This window comes from Oreochromis aureus, linkage group 12 (genome assembly GCF_013358895.1).
Source record: "Oreochromis aureus strain Israel breed Guangdong linkage group 12, ZZ_aureus, whole genome shotgun sequence".
Lineage (NCBI taxonomy): Eukaryota > Metazoa > Chordata > Actinopteri > Cichliformes > Cichlidae > Oreochromis > Oreochromis aureus.
Window position 1 is genome coordinate 17,307,973 of NC_052953.1, and position 20,316 is coordinate 17,328,288.

The 20,316-nt window shown below is 40.5% G+C and overlaps 2 protein-coding genes across 7 annotated transcripts; both read right to left on the reverse strand.

The window, feature by feature from the left end:
* Positions 1-790: 790 nt before the first annotated feature.
* Positions 791-8,233, reverse strand: gkap1 (G kinase anchoring protein 1). 3 transcript variants are annotated; one of them, XM_039621308.1, is made up of 13 exons: positions 7,891-8,233; positions 7,239-7,501; positions 4,638-4,796; positions 4,415-4,492; positions 3,957-4,092; positions 3,806-3,834; positions 3,501-3,662; positions 3,202-3,288; positions 2,320-2,383; positions 1,567-1,637; positions 1,400-1,477; positions 1,127-1,247; positions 791-901 (listed from the first exon to the last, which is right to left on the reverse strand). In XM_039621308.1, the coding sequence occupies exons 2-12, from the start codon at positions 7,485-7,487 to the stop codon at positions 1,176-1,178; spliced, it is 1,185 nt and encodes a 394-aa protein (XP_039477242.1). In that variant the 5' UTR covers positions 7,488-7,501; positions 7,891-8,233; the 3' UTR covers positions 791-901; positions 1,127-1,175. The 3 variants fall into 3 exon arrangements, with proteins under 3 accessions (XP_039477242.1, XP_031616169.1, XP_031616170.1); XM_031760309.2 differs by having other exon boundaries at positions 7,947-8,231; XM_031760310.2 differs by lacking the exon at positions 1,127-1,247 and having other exon boundaries at positions 7,947-8,226.
* A 437-nt stretch (positions 8,234-8,670) lies between these two features.
* On the reverse strand, positions 8,671-19,148 carry LOC116336436 (kinesin-like protein KIF27). 4 transcript variants are annotated; one of them, XM_039620379.1, is made up of 15 exons: positions 18,676-19,148; positions 18,301-18,501; positions 16,884-17,872; positions 16,128-16,271; positions 15,800-15,976; positions 15,443-15,645; positions 13,923-14,044; positions 13,673-13,810; positions 13,063-13,274; positions 12,256-12,318; positions 11,837-12,007; positions 11,534-11,710; positions 11,207-11,434; positions 10,128-10,326; positions 8,671-10,043 (listed from the first exon to the last, which is right to left on the reverse strand). In XM_039620379.1, exons 1-15 carry the CDS (start codon positions 18,971-18,973, stop codon positions 9,421-9,423), a joined length of 3,945 nt encoding a protein of 1,314 aa, XP_039476313.1. In that variant the 5' UTR covers positions 18,974-19,148; the 3' UTR covers positions 8,671-9,420. The 4 variants fall into 4 exon arrangements, with proteins under 4 accessions (XP_039476313.1, XP_039476312.1, XP_039476314.1 ...); XM_039620378.1 differs by having other exon boundaries at positions 13,063-13,277; XM_039620380.1 differs by lacking the exon at positions 15,800-15,976 and having other exon boundaries at positions 13,063-13,277.
* Between the last annotated feature and the right edge of the window lie 1,168 nt (positions 19,149-20,316).

Below are 20,316 nucleotides of genomic sequence, written 5' to 3' on the forward strand. Positions count from 1 at the left end.
TCATACTTAATAATAAGCCAGTTATGTAACCGGACTTAACTTAAAGATATAGTGCACCATAAAAATCAGACAGCAGTTCAAATCCTAGATGCTCTCAGTTCACTTTTAAACTCTCAATCCAGGAATAATAATGAATCATTATAATTTTAACAGCCTCCAAAGGTGACGCACAGGTGATAAGTGGTAGTTGATGGCAATAGTCTCAAATTTTTTAAATCTTTCTTCCTTTTGAGATTTGACCCAAGAAGTTTTAAAGTATCTTATTTTCATCTGGCTTATGTTAACATCTAATGACTCAAATACAATTTTTTGGCTTGTTTGAGGCACTTTTACACTTTTTTTTTTTAAATTTCTCCAAGGCTCCTCCATGCTTTCACACACAAAAAGTAAAACCACATTTTCACTGAAAAAGTAATTTATTTACTTAACAGTGGGAAAATAAAGAAACAAAACAACTTTGCATTACACACGTGTCATTTTGGCAACAAAACCTTTAAAGATCAGGCACAGAGCCTTCGACAGTACAGGAGATCCAGAGGCACTCTAAGGCCTGAAGAGGGCAGCACGATGTGCCAAGCAGCTACTTTAACACAAGCTTAGAACGTTTGTCGATATTTCAGAAAGCCTCTTGTAAATCGTATTTAATTGTGTAACATATCGTGCCAAATCTAGCTTTTTCTGTTAGTGTGTGTGTGTGTGTGTGTTTAGGGAGGGCATGCATTACAGGCTGACCAGGAGTCTAAGAATTTAAAATAAAAAAAAAAAGAACCCTGATTTCGATCAATAGTGGGAATATTCTTCAGGGGTTTCTTCATTTGTTTATTTCATTTTGTTTTCAGGCATTTTCCTTCTGAAACCTTCATAGATCTGCCTCTGAGCCTTTCTTCCCTTTCTTGTTTCCCTGTGAAACAGAAAATTGCAGAAAGGACACAATTATTTATGGATATCAGGAGGTCTGTGTGTGTGCTTTTATTAATTCAAGTCAAAAGATGGATGTAGAAACAGAACATAAATGAGGCAAACACAGTCTTTATCAACTGGGGAAAAAAGAAAAAAAAAGAAATCATAATAACTCAAAAACCAAGAAAAAAAGTGTTCAAATGCTCTGACCTGAATCTAAGCTCACCTTTCCCCTGACTGGGCCGAGTAAACTCTTTATGTTTCTGTCCTTTGGCTTACTTACGCTGACACTTTCTGACTTTACCTGCCTTACAGGCTGAAGTTTCTCTGTTAGGTTTCCACAGTTTCTACAGAAATCCACGAAAGCAATGAGGTGCATGCATGACCATAAACTAGTATGCAGTCAGTTCATCGTAAATGAAGATGGAGACAACACTTTAACACCAGTTCTTCTCTCCTATAATGAAGATACCACACAGAAGAGTATTTGTACTCTCACCTGGTGCTTTGGTTGTTCTGACTGCAGTCCTTTTACTTTAGATCTCTCTTGTTCGAGGGCAGCGTGTAATAATGTTACCTAATTAAAATGAAAAACACAGATTTACAAATATAAATATTTAGAATCCCCCCCCACACACTCACTCACTTGGTTACACAGTTACAGACCTGTGAAGACAGCTCTTCTTTAATATGCAGTAGCTCCTCTACCTGTAGAAGAATTTCTGCTTTGTCTTTCACTGAAAAAGAGAAGGAACAGAAACATCACACACGATATCTTCATTAGGAAAGGAAAGGAAAGGAAAGGGAAGGAAAGGAGGGGAAAGGAAAGGAAAGGAAAGGAAAGGAAAGGAAAGTCAAAACAATCACTTTTTGGACAATGATTCACCCCCACAGTGGGTTTTAAATCAAGACAACTGAGATGTGACTCAATCGCAGACAAACACATTACATTTGTTGTTTAGGAATTGCAGACAACAATATACATATTCCTCTATATTCAGAGTCAATCCTACCTTTGTTTGCAGGTCACTCTTACTTAAATGACTTTTCTTTGGACCTCTTATTAGGAGTTGGAGGGAAAAGTTAAGAAATGCAAGTTCACTTAGAACAGCAGCTTTCATCTACTTCATTCATCATGAAATAAGACGGGAACAGGCCTTACCTGTCCATGAAAATGCTAGTCAGTCAATTCTGCTATTACTTTTGAGTCACTGAAAATGGAGGACTGTGCATAAATATATCCATAATTCGGAAACCTTTAATGCAGAAGTCTGCACCTCACTCACATCTCGATTGTTTGATTTAAAATCCAGAAGTGTTGTCTTGTTGTACAAAAGAAAAATTACAACAACAACAAAAAAAGTGTCATTGTTCAAATACTTTTGGACCAAACTGTATCTACTGTGTTATCAAACTCACTCTCTCCCTGCTGCAGCATCTTCAGCAGCTGAGCATTTCTTGCTTTCACCTCTTTGTATTTTACCTGCAGAGACGAAAAGAAAGATTCTTTTTGTAGCACTGGACACAACAGTGAGGCAAGAAGTGTTGGCTGCAGGTGTGGTCACCTTTCCTTTTTTCTGTCACAGTGTTACAGTGGTGGATGCTCATATTAAACATGCACATAGTTTCAACGACGAGTGAAATAAGCCAAAAGCTCAGGCTTCAGACTGATCGACATGCTCATGTTCTGACATTTTCTTTCAACTCTTGTCTCTGTATTGTGTTACTGAGAGTGGATTCATTAACGTGGTTATCTCAGACTCACAGCTTTGGCTCTGTGCTGTTTAAAGGGCAGCAAATCAGCGGAAAGTGGCTCGCAGGGAGAGGAACTAAAACTGCTATTTTCACACAGTCAAACAGGGCTGAACAAAGGCAAGCATGAGAAAAATAGTATTTTTGAATTATGAATCATCCAAAGCTACTTTAGTAGAGTCCAGTGATAAAAATATGAAGTTGAAAATTATATGTAAACATATTTTTTTTTTTTTTTTTTTACAGAAGAAGTCCACACTAACTAACAGTGCCATGTTCAAGCAGCCCACAGCCTACGTGAGTTGAGTTAGAACATCTCAATGATGATGACAAATCAACACTAAAGCCAACCTGTTTGGCTTTAAACATGCAGAGACTTTTCTGGTTAACTTCACCGTTTCTACAGCTGTGAAAATCAAATTTCCTTTTTGTGACTCATCATACAGGAATAAAAAAAAAAATTGTAATATAAGACAAAGATAACCCAAGTAAATATTTCTTATGAAACTGAAAAATGAATAGATGAGATAACTGTTTATGGCTGCTGACCTCCCACTGTGAAATGTTTTTTTTCAGCTTATCAATTTCCTGGTCTTTCTTCTCCAGCTCATACTTCAGCTGCTCCGCTCTGGGGTCCTAACAGGAAGAAAAACATGAAATAAAATCAGCAAGTAAAGAAAAAGAAACTTCACTTTGGTGATGGTGCGTGTATACAGTTTCACAAACAGCTTTTCAGATGTACCTTGAGGAAGTTTATCACTAACCAAAACTCAAAGGAAAAGCTAACTTACATACCCGAGTTAATGAGAGAGCTACGTGAGTATTTTGTTGTACTTGTGTCCACTCACTGGTTCATGTTCTGTTGACGTGCTGACTTCTTGTCCCTGGCTGTTTGTATACTGCTCGCGTCTTTTCTCCCGTTGGATTATCCGACTGACATCATCTTCCAACTTATTAAAAAAACGTTCGTCCTGCCCAACTCCCAATGCTAAATTAGCCGTTCTGGAGTCCTGGAAGGTAATTTGGTTGACGACATTTTTTTAAAGTTACAAACAAAACATTAAAAAATTAATATTATCTTTAATTCGTCCCTCACATTTCTGTGCAATCTATCTATAAAATATAAAGTAAACATAGAGTGGAGCCTGCTCACCTCTTTCTCTTGTTTTCTACTTAAATTCTCTGCAAAAAGAAAACACAATGCAATAACTAGTTACAAAAAAATAACAATTATATGCAATGTAGTAAATCATATATATGAGGTCCATATATAAGACTTTAAAGTAATAGTAAGCTGGTCTCACCTGCACTGCTTTCAGCCTGGAAGTCTTGCAGAGAAACTGTCTTTTTGTCTTTTGCCTGCTGATTCTTCTTTTTGTCCTTCTTGCCTCCACCTTCTTTTCCTGCCCGTGACTTTGGCGAGGACGTGTTTGTGTTGCTCTGATGAATGAAAGCAGGTGCTTTGACTTCAGTTGGCTCAAGTTCTTGCTTTGATACCAGAAATGAATTCTGTTTTGTTTTTTAATCTACAGAAACTCCAGCAGAGTCATTTAAAACAAGATCCTTTAATCACCAACATGAAGAAGGAATAAGGTAATATGCTGACTTATAATTTAAGTGAACGTGTCACAGGTGTGTCAGAGGGATGTACGACTTACGTAAAAGTGAACATACAGCACAATGTAAAATGTTTCCGCTCTGACATCTGTGCCCCCAAATGTGGCTTTCAAAATGAGAATATTAGTGTTTTTCTGCAGCGTACCTGCTTCTGTTGTTCATACTCCAGTTTACTTAAAATCAAGGCCTTTTCCAAGTCTGCTTCATATAATTCTGTGGTTATCTAAAAGAAAAGGGAGAACATTGAATTTTAAGGACTTTTTGTGTTGTGTGTAAGGTCAGGTGTGATCTGTGCTGCTCTATGAGGGACAGTCATACAAGTTTTACTATCTCACTCATCTGTAATGTGAGTAGTTGTCATTTCTTACCTGCTCGTCTCTCCGCTTCCACTGCTGCCAACCCTCCGACGGTGTATCATGGTCCACCGACGTAGGATTGAGAAGTTCACTGGCTATTCCTGACAGCGTCATACAGGGAGGAGGGGCAGAAGATTTCTGAGGAATCTTTTTGAAGGCCAGATTACGCAACTAATAGAAAGAAAGATAAAACAACATGATGTCATCACTATTGATATAAACACAAATTCTGTGGTTAGCTGTAGAAACCATCAACCATCAACTTGTCTTTGTGCGCGCAGCAACAACAAAAAACGGTCTGTTTTCTCAGGATGTATGCTGCCTGTGGTTTGTGTCTGTGGAGTGGAGGAGGATTTGTTAATGTGTTTAAGTGGGTGTTGGGCCTGAACACATTCCTTTTAATTGTGCTGCAACACTGTTATTGTCAGAGCTGAACATTTTTATTTTCCCCATTCTGTTTTGTAATGAACTGGTCAATAATATATGTATATATATATTATTGACCAGTTCATTACAAAACAGATTGAAAAATAAAAATACACACACACACACATACATACATACATACACAAAAAAAAAAAAATATATATATATACACACACACATACATATATATATATATATATATATATATATATATATATATATATATATATATATATATATATATATATATATATATATATATATATATATATATATATATATACATATATACACACACACACACACACACACACACACAAACATATACATATATACACACATATATATACATATCCATACCATTCGATCCCTATACAACCGTTGCAAGAGTTTGGTTCGCATTGCCGGCAATAAGTCGGACTCGTTTCCGGTGGGTGATGGGCTCCGCCAGGGCTGCCCTTTATCACCGATTCTGTTCATAATTTTTATGGACAGGATTTCTAGGCGCAGCCAAGTGGCGGAGGGCTTTCACTTGGTGGCCTCAGAATCTCATCTCTGCTTTTTATGGATGATGTGGTTCTGTTGGCTTCATCGGGTGAGGGCCTCCAGCTCGCACTGGAACGGTTCGCAGCCGAGTGTGAAGCAGCGGGAATGAGGATCAGCACCTCCAAATCTGAGGCCATGGTTCTCAGCCGGAAAAGGGTGGAGTGCCCACTCCGGGTCGGGGATGAGTTCCTGCCCCAAGTGGAGGAGTTTAAGTATCTCGGGGTCTTGTTCGCGTGATGGGAGAAGGGAGCCGGAGATCGACAGGCGGATTGGTGCTGCGGCTGCAGTGATGCGGACGCTGCACCGGTCCGTCGTGGTGAAGAGGGAGCTGAGTGTAAAAGCGAAGCTCTCAATTTACCGTCGATCTCGTCCCGACCCTCACCTATGGCCACGAGCTGTGGGTAGTGACCGAAAGAACGAGATCGCGGATACAAGCGGCGGAAATGAGCTTCCTCCGAAGGGTGGCTGGCCTCTCCCTTAGAGATAGGGTGAGAAGTTCGGCCATCCGGGAGGGGCTCAGAGTAGAGCCGCTGCTCCTCCACATCGAAAGGAGCCAGTTGAGGTGGTTCGGGCATCTGATAAGGATGCCCCTGGGCGCCTCCTGGGTGAGGTGTTCGGGCATGTCCCACCGGGAGGAGGCCCAGGGCAGACCCAGGACGCTGGAGAGATTATATCTCTCGGCTGGCCTGGGAACGCCTTGGTGTTCCCCCGGATGAGCTGGAGGAGGTGGCTGGGGAGAGGGAGGTCTGGGCTTCTCTGCTTAGGCTGCTGCCCCCGCGACCCGATCTCGGATAAAGCGGATGAGGATGGATGGATGGATGGATGTATAGATGTTTTTAAATATTTACAGAGTCCAAGGAGACAGTCTTCAAATCTTCACATTACAGATTCTGAAGCAAGATCACGTTTAACTCCCTGCTTATATAAGGCTAATTTCTGTCTAACTACAGTCACATAACAATATAAGCTGTGAGATGCAAAAACAAAAAACAGAAAACTTGCACTTTGAACTGATTAACTGTGCTGAAGCCAATTTGCTGTTATTTAGTATTTTTTCCTGGGATTGGACCAATTCCATATAAGAATTTAGTCCGCAAAATCCACTGGATGCTGTCTACTCCTATGTTATTTTATTTATTAAACATGAAAGCTATCTCACTGGCAGCTTTGATTAAAAATCTAGCCAGATATCAGTGTCACCAAGACGGCAGAAAGCATACCTGCATGCTCATTTATGAGGACTTGGTATGTAGGCTTCTGCAATGTAATAGCTTTAGATAAGTTCAGCGCTGATAACCACAGACTAGTTTCGCAACCATCACCAAATGATGTTAAAACTCATAGGGGTGTGTCTGAATGTTGAGGTTTTCTCTGTATTATTGCACTTTCCAATATAAAATTTTAATGACCTCAACGAAATACAACTTACGTATTTACCATCTGAAGAACAGCATTTGTTTCACTTCTTTAGTAGCGAGCACACCAAAAACAAACCACAACCTGTTTACCTCTCCCTGCCCTCTGCAGTTTCGCTTCAGGAGAAGTGAAACGACTCAAGAGCCTGATCTTTCTTCATGTCACTGCAAAATAACACATATGTAAGAGGCAGAGAGCTACAGGCTGTTCATCTCACTCATTCACCTCATTTGCCTCACTCTGCTGCTGCTCTTTCTTCTTCTTCTTCTTGTCTTTCTTCTTGTCATTGCCCTGAGCAGCTTTCCCTCCGGCTGCACCTGCTTTTCCTTGTCGGGGCTTCCCAGAGGAGTCCCGTCCAGTTTTGGTGGTAGCCTTCCCCGACTCGGAGGTGTCGGAATCCGAATCTGAATCTATCTGTAGCAGGGCAAAGCGGGATGCTGTAGTGGGGACTGTGATCATTGCAGACGATGCCATCGCGAGAAGGCAAACTGAATGATGAAAGCAGATAAATGTACAACAGTTTATTCAGAATAACTTGGAGCAGGTCATAAAATGACGAGTTAGCGAATATTCACAACCTGTTTGTTTGTTTGTTTGTTGTTGTTTTTTTCCCCTTTTTTAGTACCACAGTATTTCAGCCAACACCTCTATACAAAGCTACACACCTAGTCAGCACTGTGATCTTATGACAACAGACAGCAGTACAGATAAATGTAAAACATTTAAAGAGCTCCGTTACAAACAGTCAGTGGACACAGCTAAATTAGCATCGCATAGCAGCAGCGTAACCCAGCTAAGGCTTAGCCGGTGTTGTTAGCTCCTAAACAAGTGCAAAAGTGCCGCTCCATGTCAGTTAAAAGCACAAGCGTGGACTCACGTTGATCTCCTTTTTTTAATGCGCTCACTGACTTGTGTTAAAGAAGGATTACTCACACGAAAACTGCCTGAGGATACTTTCACCTGTTCGCAAAGGGGCTGTGGGTTATCGTTGGTTTGCTACCAGCGATTGTCTCAAAAGAGTACAGTAGCCCGGCGGTGTCAAAAAGGAAAAAGACTGGGATTCCTATTCACCGTTATCCTTTGCGCTGCAGGTGCAGAAAAAGAAGTGTTTACGATATGTGCAGATATATCGTTTATTGTGTGCAGCATGTGCGCAGTTTGTTGACCGAATCGCTTTTTAAGGCCAATCGCACAATACTAAGCAATTATCGCACAATAACTAGCTAGTTTAGCCTGTTGTCATGGTTACACCTTAGTTGTCGGATGTCCAATCACGACCTGCCGTGTTCGTCATATTACAACAACTATCATATTACCATGACAACCGAACGGAAATACGCATTGGCGTAAAACAAATTGTAATATAAGACAAAGATAACCCAAGTAAATATAAAATGTAAATTTAAAGGTTGATTTCATTTATTAAGAAAAGAACTATCCAAACCTACCTGCAAAAGTAATTGCCCCTTAATTCTAATGCTCTTAGTTTATACATTTCATTGTCAAGTATGTTGGTTTTATTGCATGTTAAAAAATAGTGACAGCATTTGCAAGTTTTTTTAATTACTAGTGTATAAAATGTACAAGAAGAGAAAGATCACAGCACCCTCAAGCCAAAATCAGGTTGTAATAAGCCCAGACAATCAAAACATTACAGTGAGGTGAGCATTTTAGTGTTTAATAAATTAGATTGTGAAAAGAGTGAACCAATATAAAAAAATAATAATTTACACAGCAATCAACATAAAACTACATATATAAAGTGCACACAAAGTTTGCATCAAAAAGCTTTATATTACTGCAACAGTGCAGCATATTAAACCTTAAGCATTCACAATGAAGGATGAAAGATAGTGCTTCATGAACAAAATTGCTTTAATTAATTAATGAAAACCGTCTACGTTTTACGAGTATGTTCCAGCTTGCTGACTGACTTTGCATCAGTGTAATGGATATGGATGATGATAAGTATAAGATGATATATAGAAATACAAGAAAAGCGCCGACATATTTATGACACATTCATGACACATTTATGATTTAAGACATTTGAAAACTTGAAAGGATTAGAACCCCCCCCCCCAAAAAAATATGTGGGAGGAACAAAACCTTGTAGGATAAAAATTTATAACCACAGTGGAAGACAAATAAAAGGAGTAATGAGAGTAATGAGATTTTACTGCATCATCTCTCCAGGTCAACAGTTTGCAGTTCTTATTTTTTATGATGGTGCTGTTGTAGAAAGGTGAAATAAAACAGGAAAACAAAAATAATTACTGTTACAAGAAATTTAAATTCTTCTGGCCTGAACTCTAAAACCCCATTAAGTCATTGTATTGAGTGCCTTACAACATCAAACAGCTTTATATCTACTACAGAAACTGTTCCTGACATCTCCATAAATACATCACCTGTCACTGTTTCTGAGGACTTCTATAGAGTCCTCCACGATTGACTCAGTGCTTGTACCTACAGCAGACGGTCGCCTCCCAGTGGTAGAACCAGAGAACTGCAGGTCAGCTGGAGTGATCTGCTTCAGATCCCTGCGACACAAACGGACTGGTGTCATCTCCAAACCTTCCCCAGACTCATCTCTTACTCTCCTCCCCAGGGACGGTGTGAGCATTTGGGTGTATTCTGGCATTTTTGTCTTTTTGAGGGTTTGGCGGTCAGAAGAAGAAGAAGGGCACTTGGTTTGGTTTTCATTTCTGTTCATACAGAAATCGTTGTGCATCTTTTTGTCCATTTTCTCTGCATGTATTTTTTTGTATGTTGTTACAATATGTGTCCGTGTTTGAACCTCCTCAGGATGAGTTTGGGCTTCACTTGAACTTGAAGAAATCTGCATCTTTTGCATAGGTTTGTGCTCCTGTGGGCAAGAAGGCTGATCATTAGGCTGCAATGAATCACCGAGGATCACTCTGAGTTTCTTTTTGAGCTGCCGGCTGGTGCTTTTGTAGAAGTAAAGCTCTTTCTCCAGATGCTGCAGTCTGTCTTGCATTGCCTGTTCTGCCTCTCCTGGAGCACCCTCTGAACACATATGCAGACATACTGTGAAACCAAGTGTCATAAAACAAGTTCAAGTTCAAATCCAGGCTCTGCAAACTTCCTCACCTTTAAGTTTCTGCAGCAGCAGCTGGATGTTGTACTGGTGATCTCTGTGTTGCTGGGTGAGCCTGCGATCTGTATCCAGGGTCAGACGCTGCATGGCAGCCTCCATCTCTCTCAGCGCCATCTTTTGCTCTTCTGCCTGAAGTTCCAGCTCTTCACAGTGCAAATGTAGATGGCGCTCTGTCTCTCGAAGACAAACAACCTAAAAGGATGATAAACTTTCTGATAAGGTGATGATAAAATACTGTAGTAAGTAAGGCTATCCATTCATCCACACGTTCATCTGTCCGACTGTCCTCTGCTGCTTTTTCAAATCTGGGCTGCAGGGGCAGCAGGCTCCCAAACTTCTCTCTCCAGTGCATTCCCAAGCAAGGTGAGAGATGTAATTTCTCCAGCATGTCCTGGATCTGCCCTCCTCCCAATAGGACATGCCCAAAAAAACCTTACCTTGGAGGCACGCAGGAGGCATCCTAGTCAGAAACCCGAACCGCCCTTATTGCCTCCTTTTGATCTCTTTATATTTTAGGGACACTACGCTACAATACACAATGATGTCAGAGGGAAAACAGCAACAATCACACAACCTACTATGAGAAAGCACTTGGCAGAAGTGAGCAATAGTGGTGCAATAGTGGTACACCACTGAACCACATGCGAAGTGAAACAGAGGTGAGTAAACTTATTAGAAAAAAGGATATCCTGCAGCTGTATTTCTCAGCAGAAATGGTCCAACTGCAGGGGGGGTGGAGAAAGATGGATTGAAGATGGGTTGAAGATAGAGAAGGAGATAATGTGAAACATAAAAATGATGGACTGAAACAGAAAGAGAAAAAGAGAGCTTTCAGATTCTGTATGAGCACCGTAAAATCACTTTTTACAGGTAATTTAACAAGTTTTTATCAAAATCTGAGATGATGGGAAAGAAAAGGAAGAAAATTAATAGAGGATTTGAAGACGGAACAAGATACAGAACTAATGCATATGTTAGTTCTATATCTAACATAGAGAAAGGAGAATGCATGTGCTTTATATGCAAAGCAGAATATTGTGTATATACATATGTATGCAAGTATTTTCATTACCTTGTTGAAATATTTCACAAGCAGCTCCAGCGCCTCAGGCAGTGACAGGCCCATAAGTTTTCTGGTGACATCACAGAGTTGGGTGGGTTCAGCGTTTTGTGACTGATGCAAAGAAAAGTTTGTGGCCGACAGCTTCTTCTGTTTGTCCTGGATCGAGCGGTTTTTAAACTCAAGTGCTGCATCCAGAGCTTCAATAGCTTCTTCCAGCTGGAGAAGGCAATGCGTCTCCTACATGACGACACACACACATCACTTCACCTAAACCTGTACCAGAAATACATCGTGGTCAAATTTACACCATATATACAACACTCCCTTTGTTCTGACCTCCACACTGAGCACTTGGTTGTCATTCAGCTGGGCGTCCAGAGCGTCTCTTCTTTCTTTAAGCATGTCTCTCTCTTTCTCCAGTTCCTCCATGGTAACTCCTGCCTTCCTCCTCTGTAGCTGCTTCTCCAGCGACTCCAACTGCATCGACACGTGCAGCAGGTCCTGACTCAGAGCCTGAAAAACAATTGATAATAAACCTCCTAATTCTACCATTTATAGGTGTCCACCTAATTTTTTACTGTAATTAATAAAGTGACTTGTGATAGTATTTAAATTAAACCATAGCAAACACAGTCTGACCTGACTGGAGCACAGCTTCTTGGTCTCTAATTTGCTTTTCTGTCGCACACACGCCTCCCTGTGAATGAGAACCTCCTCTCTCCTCTTCAGCTCCTCCTCCAGCTCATTCAGCTCTGCTCTCTTCTGAAGAACATGCTCCTCTTCCTCCTCCAGCCAACTACTGACACACAGCTACAGTGAGAAGGTGAGGGAGGGAGAAGAAGGAAGGAAAAGAGGAAAGGAAGGGGCACAAGGGCCAAAAAAAAGAGATTGATGAAGACACGACAAAGGTAGACCCTAAAACACTGTAAGAAGATTAATACCTGCAGTTTCCTAAACTAAACTAAACTAAACTAAACTAAACTAAACTAAACTAAACTAAACTAAACTAAAGGCACTGTCCAAATGACTATTTCAGGGGAACAAGAACAATGTTTTACCTGTTCATTTGTGTCCTCTAACTTATACAGGTTATATACAGTTGAAACTCCAGCAATTTGCTCCTGTAAAAACAAACAAGGTCAAGGTCAAGGTCAAGGTAACTTTATTTATACCCAAAGGCAAGGTAAATTTGCTTTACAGAAAAATGACAGCATTTGGCATCCCTTTAAAAACACACATACCTAGTAAATATATAAAGCTCACTGTAGCACACATATAGTAATATAATATTTCGAATCAAAAACAAAAACAGTTCTTATTTAATTCAGTGACAGCAACGGGGACAAAGCTATTTTTATAACGCTTTGTCCTGCATCTTGGAAACAAACAAACAAAAAACAACACCCCACCCCCACCCCACCCCCATATATGTCATATATTGTTCAAATCTGATGCTTCTCTTAATGATAAAACAGTTTTCAGGTGATCACATTATTATATTATTCCTCCATTTTCTGATAGGTTTAAATACATTAAGGTTCTATAGGATAAAGGTCAAACTGCTTTTATGTGAAGATTATAAAAGCTGACTCATATTTAAACTTTAGTTAAGCAAAGATAAATATGAAAGTGAGAAAAGGTTAGGTGTATGGATGTTTTTACCATTTTGTAAAACTGTGAAAAAACTCTATTGTTTCTTTGTAAAGTGGAATTTTTTTCTAATTATTAACTATTTTCCCTTGGTATTGCTCATTTTGCCCCATCAAGTATTTGAACCAACAAGGCAAAAATGCTCACACAAAAACCAGTTTAATAAGTTCATCTCTTTTTTTTTATTGTAGTTTAAAATAATCTGTACATCTAACCTCATTTTCATTTTGTTGGACTTCTCTGTTATTCTCACTGGTCTCTCTCAGGCTGCTCTGAAGCTGTGCTCTCTGCGCTCTCATGTGCTGCAGGCTGTGATACATCTCCGCTCTGACCTGCCGGCTCTGCAGGGAAAGTCTTGCAAACACGTCGGCTTCTCTGCCGTCCTCAGTTTGCCTGTCACGTGTTTCCAAAGACTGAGTTTCCTTGTCTACTACACAAAAGCACACACTTAGAGATGCATGTACTGTTTAAAATAATAGATAACATGAATAAATTTGTCAGGTTTTCAGTTCAAAAGTCAAAATAATCTAGGGTAGACAAGAATCAGCCTGAGCATGAGAGAAATACACTGTCATTACTTCAAAACATGACTCTGAGATGATCAGCTTAGGCATGTCGTGGATAAGCTTGTGTATAGTAAGTTAATCATTACAATCTTGTTGTCATTGTCATCTCTGAATTTCTAATGATGCTTCGGGAAGCTGCAGGACGTTCTGGTTATAAAGCTTTTCATACTTCCTTCGATACACCAATAAATCCAGAGGCTTCAATAGTTCCTCACTTAGCATAGAGCAGAATGCAAAGTATGACATTATCTAAACACACCAGTTTGCTCAAGCTCTTTGATGAGCTCCTCCTTCATGCGCATGTTGATTGACAGATCTCGGATCCTTCTCTCAGCAGCGCTTGCTCTTATTCTTGCTTTCCTCGTAGATCTTTGCTTGAGCTGGTTTTCCTTGATGGCTAGAAAAAAATAGCTGAGAATGTCACAGAAAGGTTCTAAGGCAGAAAGCCATCACTATAGAAAAGGACAAGCCTACAGACAAGTGCAAAACAGAGTGCATGTAAAGTGTACCTGTGGCTCTCTGAGGCTGCTGTAGTCCTGGTTTTCCACCACATGTGTGATTTGCTTCTGCGTTTTTCTCTTTCAGAGCTGTTTTTTTCTGCCGATTGTTCCATGTTTGGTTTAAAAAACGCCTGCAGAAAAGTCATTATATTAGTCCACGGACATCGTTTGACATTAACTTTATACTGAGGTTTTCTGAATCAAAGTTTGACTTAGTAAATCAAACACCTGAAACATTTCCAAAACACCAATCAGGCCTATAATACACACAGAAGGGAAAAATTTTACAGTACATACAATATGATACCATATATCAGAGGTGTCAAACATATGGTCTGGGGGCCAGACCATCAATCAGCAAAAACTTTAGGTTTTAAAACTACAGGACAGTCTGGACAGTGATCTACCAGAACCTTTTCTGTATTTTACACATTTTCTTTATGTAGAAAAACTGAGACATGCTATATAAGATATATCATGGATTAAATATGTCATTAAAAAGCTTTACACTAACAGAAAGCTTCACTCATCCACTTAAGATCAAAGTGGGTCTGGATGTGGCCCTCGATGTAAAATGAGTTTGACATCCCAGCGTTATATAGAGATTTGCTTCAATTAAAATCCTCTCACACTCTTCAAATAAACACTTTCCATACAGTTTAATGTCCTTCACTGACAATTGATGAGGCAAACAGATTCATTCATCCAATTCAGGATCACGCGGTGACTCCTTATTTCATTATATGTGCCAAACGCAGGAAGATGATTAAACCAGGAGGGTTACTTTAAAAAGTGCAAAACTTGCTTTAGCTGCCGGTTCAAACCTGCAGAGAAAGCGAAAAAAATCTAAAAGAATAAAAAGAGAAACTTGACATTAGATGTTTTTGCCTTTGTGAGATGTCTGCTTGGCTGCACAAACCAAGTGAAGAGTGGTTTGTTGTCTGAACAGGTCGCTGCCTAGCAGCACAATATGCAGTCATCCTTGACAGCAAAATTGCAGCGTGTCGCTGGATTTTCAAGTACACACAACACACTATGCAGCCTTTCTTCCAGAACTGCTCTGCAAAGTGCAACAGCAGCGTGGAATAAATGCAACAGCATCTGAAGAACAACAACTTTTTACTTCTTCAAAGTCCATCCTTGCACTACATATTTAGCTTACATTGCCTTAGACATGAATAAATGATTTAATGACTCAGATTTTTTGGAATTCTTCTTTAGCAGAATACACTAAAAAAGATTCTTCAGCCTCAATAAAAATGAAGCAATAGTTTTGAATAAAATGCAGCTTAAATATATAAAATCAAAAGTTTATTTATTCAAATAATTAATCATTAGGGATTCTATACCAATCATGTAAATTTCATTTAACCATTAAATTTTGCATATTGCACTGTATTTATGTAACAGAATTGCATGGAAAATTTACATGTAGTTAAATTAGTTAAATTAGTTAAGTCAGCATTTGGAGTGTAAGTTACTTGAAACTTATTACTGATGTTTGCACAAAAAAAGAACGATGCTCTCACCTAAATCTCGTTCTGCACATAAATGTGTCATTCTCATCCTCTTCCTCCATCTCTGGTCTGCCATCTTTGCTCTCTGCCTGTTGTTTTAAGAGCGGGCAGTACACGTCATCTTTTTCCTCGATTTCAGCCAGCAGGAGTTGGCCATGTATTTTAAAAGCTGCCATTACCCTCTCCAGTGTATAGGCTGGTGGACTGGAGTGAATCTAGAAGGCACAGGCACATTTTTTAGTATCACAGATAATAAAAGTCACAAAAAAAAAAAAACATTATAACAGACCAAACAAAAACAACAACATCAAAAAAAACCCCTCACTTATGGACATCAACCTAACCCACACACTACCCACCGCTTCCTACCTTCCTGGGAGGCCTCCACATGCAGCTGTGTGTGATCAGAGGGACACTGTGGGGTCTCTTGCCTGAGTACTCAGACCCCCCCACTTCCACTGTTGCCCCTGAGGCTGTCCTCCGAAAGGTCATGAGTTCGCCACGAAGGCGATCAATCATTATCTGCTGGTTCACCAGTTGTTCTGTCTAAACATTTGCACAGAGGCGCACATTTACAGAACAAATGATAACACAGCAGACATGCATTAAATTCATCTTTTAATTTTTTTCCCATAAATAAAATATACTGATTTCTGCATCACAGAGCAGCTCTTTATTGCACTGTTCTCCTCCTCACCTGTATGCGTAATCGCTGCTTTTCTTCCTCTAACAACATAACGTGAGTTTTCCTCTCTTGAAGGAGTTTCTCGAGTTCCTCTTTTACCCGTCTCAGTTCTCCATCTTTCTGCTCCAACAGTTGCTCGTCTATGTGGAGAGCTTCCTAAGCATACAAAAGAGAAACTGGATAGGATAGCAAGCCTATAAAATTGTACAACTTGGCTTTTGTCTATGTAAACAGTTTGATCCATTTGAGCCATGCTGCGTTTATTCACATCATCTTCTCATAAGCTCTCAGAGGATAAGATGTTCCAGACGAAATGTTGACAACTTGTAACGGAAACAAAGGAATAACCAATGATATACCCATGGCTTTACTTCTTTCTACAGCCTCAAATCTAAACGGGATGCAGTCATTCTTAGTTTACATTAGCTATGTCTGTGGTTTTTAAAAAAAATCCATATTACACTTCAGTTCTTTAACGGCAATTCCATCAGCAGTTTGAAATGATTTCAGTCTGAATACACTTCTCCTATTCTGAATAACAGGTATCTAAGAGGGTACAGTAATATATAAATAAAACACCAAGCTCATTTACATGCCTTTGTTGTTGTTTAATGTCCACATGTTGGAGACACTAACCATCTTTTACACTTCAAGGCAACCAAATAAAAATCTCAGAGTTTTTTTGCTTTACTTTTTATCAATTGATTGTAATCAAAGTGTTTGCGATCTCTTAATGGCAACATCCCTTTTAAAATCTTTTATAGTTACCTGGCATTTTTTTAGCTCTTCTCTGAGGTTTAATGGAGCAAAATGGTCTCCCTCCTCCTTTGAACACTCCATACGAGTTGGAGGTGAGTGACTGACAGCTCTGAGTCTCTCCTGCCAATCCTGCAGCCGCTGCCTGAAAGAAGGACTTGGAGAGGGGCCAGAGATATTCTCAAGCAGAGCAGCAGCTTCCTCTGCCAACAGACAGTACTGTGACGTTTCCTCTCGGCTTGCTGTCCTATCTGGTTCAGATACTCCGGTCTGACAGTATGCATTGATGTCACTTGCCTCTTCATATCTCTGACCAGTCTTTGCTCTTTCTGTTTCAACCTCTCTCTCCTTCCCTTTCAACAGCTCTCTCAGTGTCTCTACTTCATACTCCAGCTCCCCTAGTCGAGCATCATTGGGGTGCCAGGTTGTAGTAGCCTCTGTTCGACCAGGTGTTTCTCCTGGACGGTTCTGAACGTATCGGGCGGTGGATGCAAACTGCAGGACGCCCAGGGTCTCAGCTACAAAGTGGTGGGAGGGGCTTACACACGCCACCATTAGTGTGTGGGCGCTGCCTCCTAATGAGTCACGAAGGAGTCGAGTGATCTTGGCATCACGGTATGGTACGTGTGCACTGCCGGAGTTGTTATTGTGCCGATTTCGACTTTGGTCTGAAAGTGCACGGATAACGTTGCCCAGTGCAAACAGGCCTGTGTTGATATGAGCAGACTCTTTCAGTTGTGTCCCGGTGTTCCCAGTTTTTCCAGCACGTTCCGAGCCTGCCAGGTCAACCAGACAGAGCTTAGAGGAGTCGACAGACTTAAAGGAAGAGTTCTTGCTGTTGTGGCAGGATAACACGACCTGAAGGGTGAGGATGGTATGAGAGCGACTGGAGCGCTCGTTCATTCCTGTGGTGCTGGTGTGCCGCAAAGCATTTCCCATCTCTACAATGCTGAGCAGCTCCTCTGCTGAGGTGATAACAACCTCTTTGGCTCCCACCACCACTGGAATCACACAAAGAGACTTTTTAGTCAATGAAACAAGACTGTTGCTTCCCCTGTAGGCAGACATTTGAACAAAATGCCTAATCTCACTGGATCATTTATCATTCACTCATTAAATGTGCTGAAAACAATTTTACATATTATTACAAGTAGGTGCACCACAGAGCCGCTGACTGTAAATGATTACACAGTATATAATATCTTTTGCAGTACTTGTGATTTCTCCAGTGCGCTCTCTCAAACTTTTTATCCTGAAATACATAAGTGTTAATAACATCACAACGGTCTATCAATAGGATGATACTCAGATGGATGGTCGAAAATATAGGATGCAGTTTGTCATCTCTGAAAGTGTATGGTTTCTACTTTTTTATTTCCACTCTGAATACTAAAATATAAGTAAAGTAAAGGTAGAAAAAGTTGATTACCCGTGTTTCCCCTCTCATCTTCCCTAATAAGAAGCTCTTTGTGGGTGGTCTGCAGCTGCAACAGGTCTCGTAGTTCCTCCTTGTACACCTCAATGTAGGACACCTTCACTGTGACATCCACAACATCACTTTCCTTCGTCTTCTCCGCCAGGTATATGAACAGATCCTGGGCTGCACGGTCAATAATTCCCCCCTCTTCATCTATGGAAGGTTTTGGAAAAAGAGAATTACGGTTATGAAATTAGAAAGTTCAGATGATTAATGGGCCTTAGAGAGCACAAACACTCCTTGAACTTATCAGTCACTTATCAGTCACAGAGTGGTTAAGCTCTGTGTTGGAGTTTAACCACATTTTTTGGTTAAACTTCACATTACCTTGGCTCCTTCCACCCAGTGTGTACGTCTTGCCTGATCCAGTCTGCCCGTAACAAAAAACGGTTGCATTTTCGCCGTCGACCAAACGCTCCACCAGGCGATGGACGCAGGACTCGTACACCTCATCCTGGCTGACTGATGGTCCAAACGCGTTGTCAAAGTAGAAGAGTCGGTCCTCGCCTACCATCACCTGTCCGGTCCCCGGCACTACCCGCACACACACCCTGTGGCGGTGGAGGACTTCTTTAGGGAGCAGAGGTCGGATACGGACCGCCACCCGCACACACCCTTCGCTCATGACGTTCTGATGTCTTTAAAGGAGCTCTTTAACTTGTTTATCTCGATATTAACAAGAATCAATAAACACAAATTCACGGTAACACCTGGTCACTTTTTTTCGGGCAATCGCTTGTCGCCCTCTGGTTAAACTTCGTCCCATCTCGTTTGTTGTCGGTCCTCGGTTGCCCGGGAAACCGCTGCCGCCACCGTCAAGAAACCGGAAGTGGGGATGTTCAAGAGTACTCATGGAAGTCGGTGCCGTGAAGGCGACAGCGCCATCGGGAGTCTGAGAGATTTACGTGATTTATAGATTTGTTAGGTCTTTTTAAGACATGATAGCTTTCATTTGCCATACAGCGAAACCGATCGTATGAGACAACCAACCAAGTGTTATTTAACTCTATTTTTAAGACAACCGGACTTCTTTAAGTTTGCGAAGCTCTTACTCAAGAGTCTTCTCCAATTCTAAAGATTTTAGTTGTTTTTTTGTTTTTTTAATAAAAATCTGTTTCTATTTTACAAAGGTATAGAGCGGTTTTATTTACACAGGCATTTGCTTAGTGGTTAGTATGAGTGTGTAGTTTTATTTTTTTGTGTGGTCATTCTGGGTATATACGTATTCTTTTAAATGTACAAGAATTCTGAAACAGAAATGTTTCCATGTTCAAAGGTATAGTGTGGTGAAACAGGCCATGTCTGTCCTGGGATAAAGTGGAGTGTTTACAAGAAGGGAACAAGCAGACTCGTTTCCTAGGGAAACTGAGATCCTTCATTGTGTGCAGCAAAACGTTGGAGCTTTTCCTACACTTTGTTGTGCTGAGCACAGCTTACCTCACTGTGGTTTGCTGGAGGAGCAGCATCGGGTTGGTGACACCAACAGACTGGATAAACTGATCAGGACGGCTGGCTCTGTGATTGGCTGCAAGATGGACAGTATTCTAGCTGTGGTGGAGAGGAGATCATTGCACAAACTGTGCCATGGGTCATGGGTAATCCTGACCATCCTCTGCATCACTTACTGGACAGGCAGCACAGCACCCTCTCTAACAAATTCAGCTGGCATGAACAAAATACATGAAATCTATTATACCACATGCTATCATCCTAATAATACAGTATACCTGTCAGGCAGACTGCATCTGCTAGGTAATTTATTATTATTATTTCAAATTTTAGCTTAAGCCTCTCAATATTCAGCTTAACACAATATCTGTACTCCTTCATTATGAAGACTGCAGAAATCTCTCATCTGAGAAAGGTTTCCATCTTTCATCACATTTTTGCTATATTCAGTGCAGGCTGTCACTTTTTTCTGTTCCCTTTTCAAAGAGGAGCAGAAAGTAAGATGCCTCTATATAATTT

Excerpts from the sequence above, each read along its gene's own strand:
- LOC116336436 (XM_039620378.1), bottom strand. The coding sequence starts at position 18,973 with ATGAGCGAAGGGTGTGTGCGGGTGGCGGTCCGTATCCGACCTCTGCTC. Across the intron at positions 18,502-18,675 it reads ACTGGGTGGAAGGAGCCAAG|ATGAAGAGGGGGGAATTATT; the intron begins GTAATGTGAAGT and ends AACCTTCCATAG. Across the intron at positions 16,272-16,883 it reads AAGAGCTAAAAAAATGCCAG|GAAGCTCTCCACATAGACGA; the intron begins GTAACTATAAAA and ends TTGTATGCTTAG.
- gkap1 (XM_039621308.1), bottom strand. The coding sequence starts at position 7,487 with ATGGCATCGTCTGCAATGATCACAGTCCCCACTACAGCATCCCGCTTT. Across the intron at positions 4,093-4,414 it reads AGTATGAACAACAGAAGCAG|AGCAACACAAACACGTCCTC; the intron begins GTACGCTGCAGA and ends TTCATTCATCAG. Across the intron at positions 1,248-1,399 it reads CAGAACAACCAAAGCACCAG|AAACTGTGGAAACCTAACAG; the intron begins GTGAGAGTACAA and ends GGATTTCTGTAG.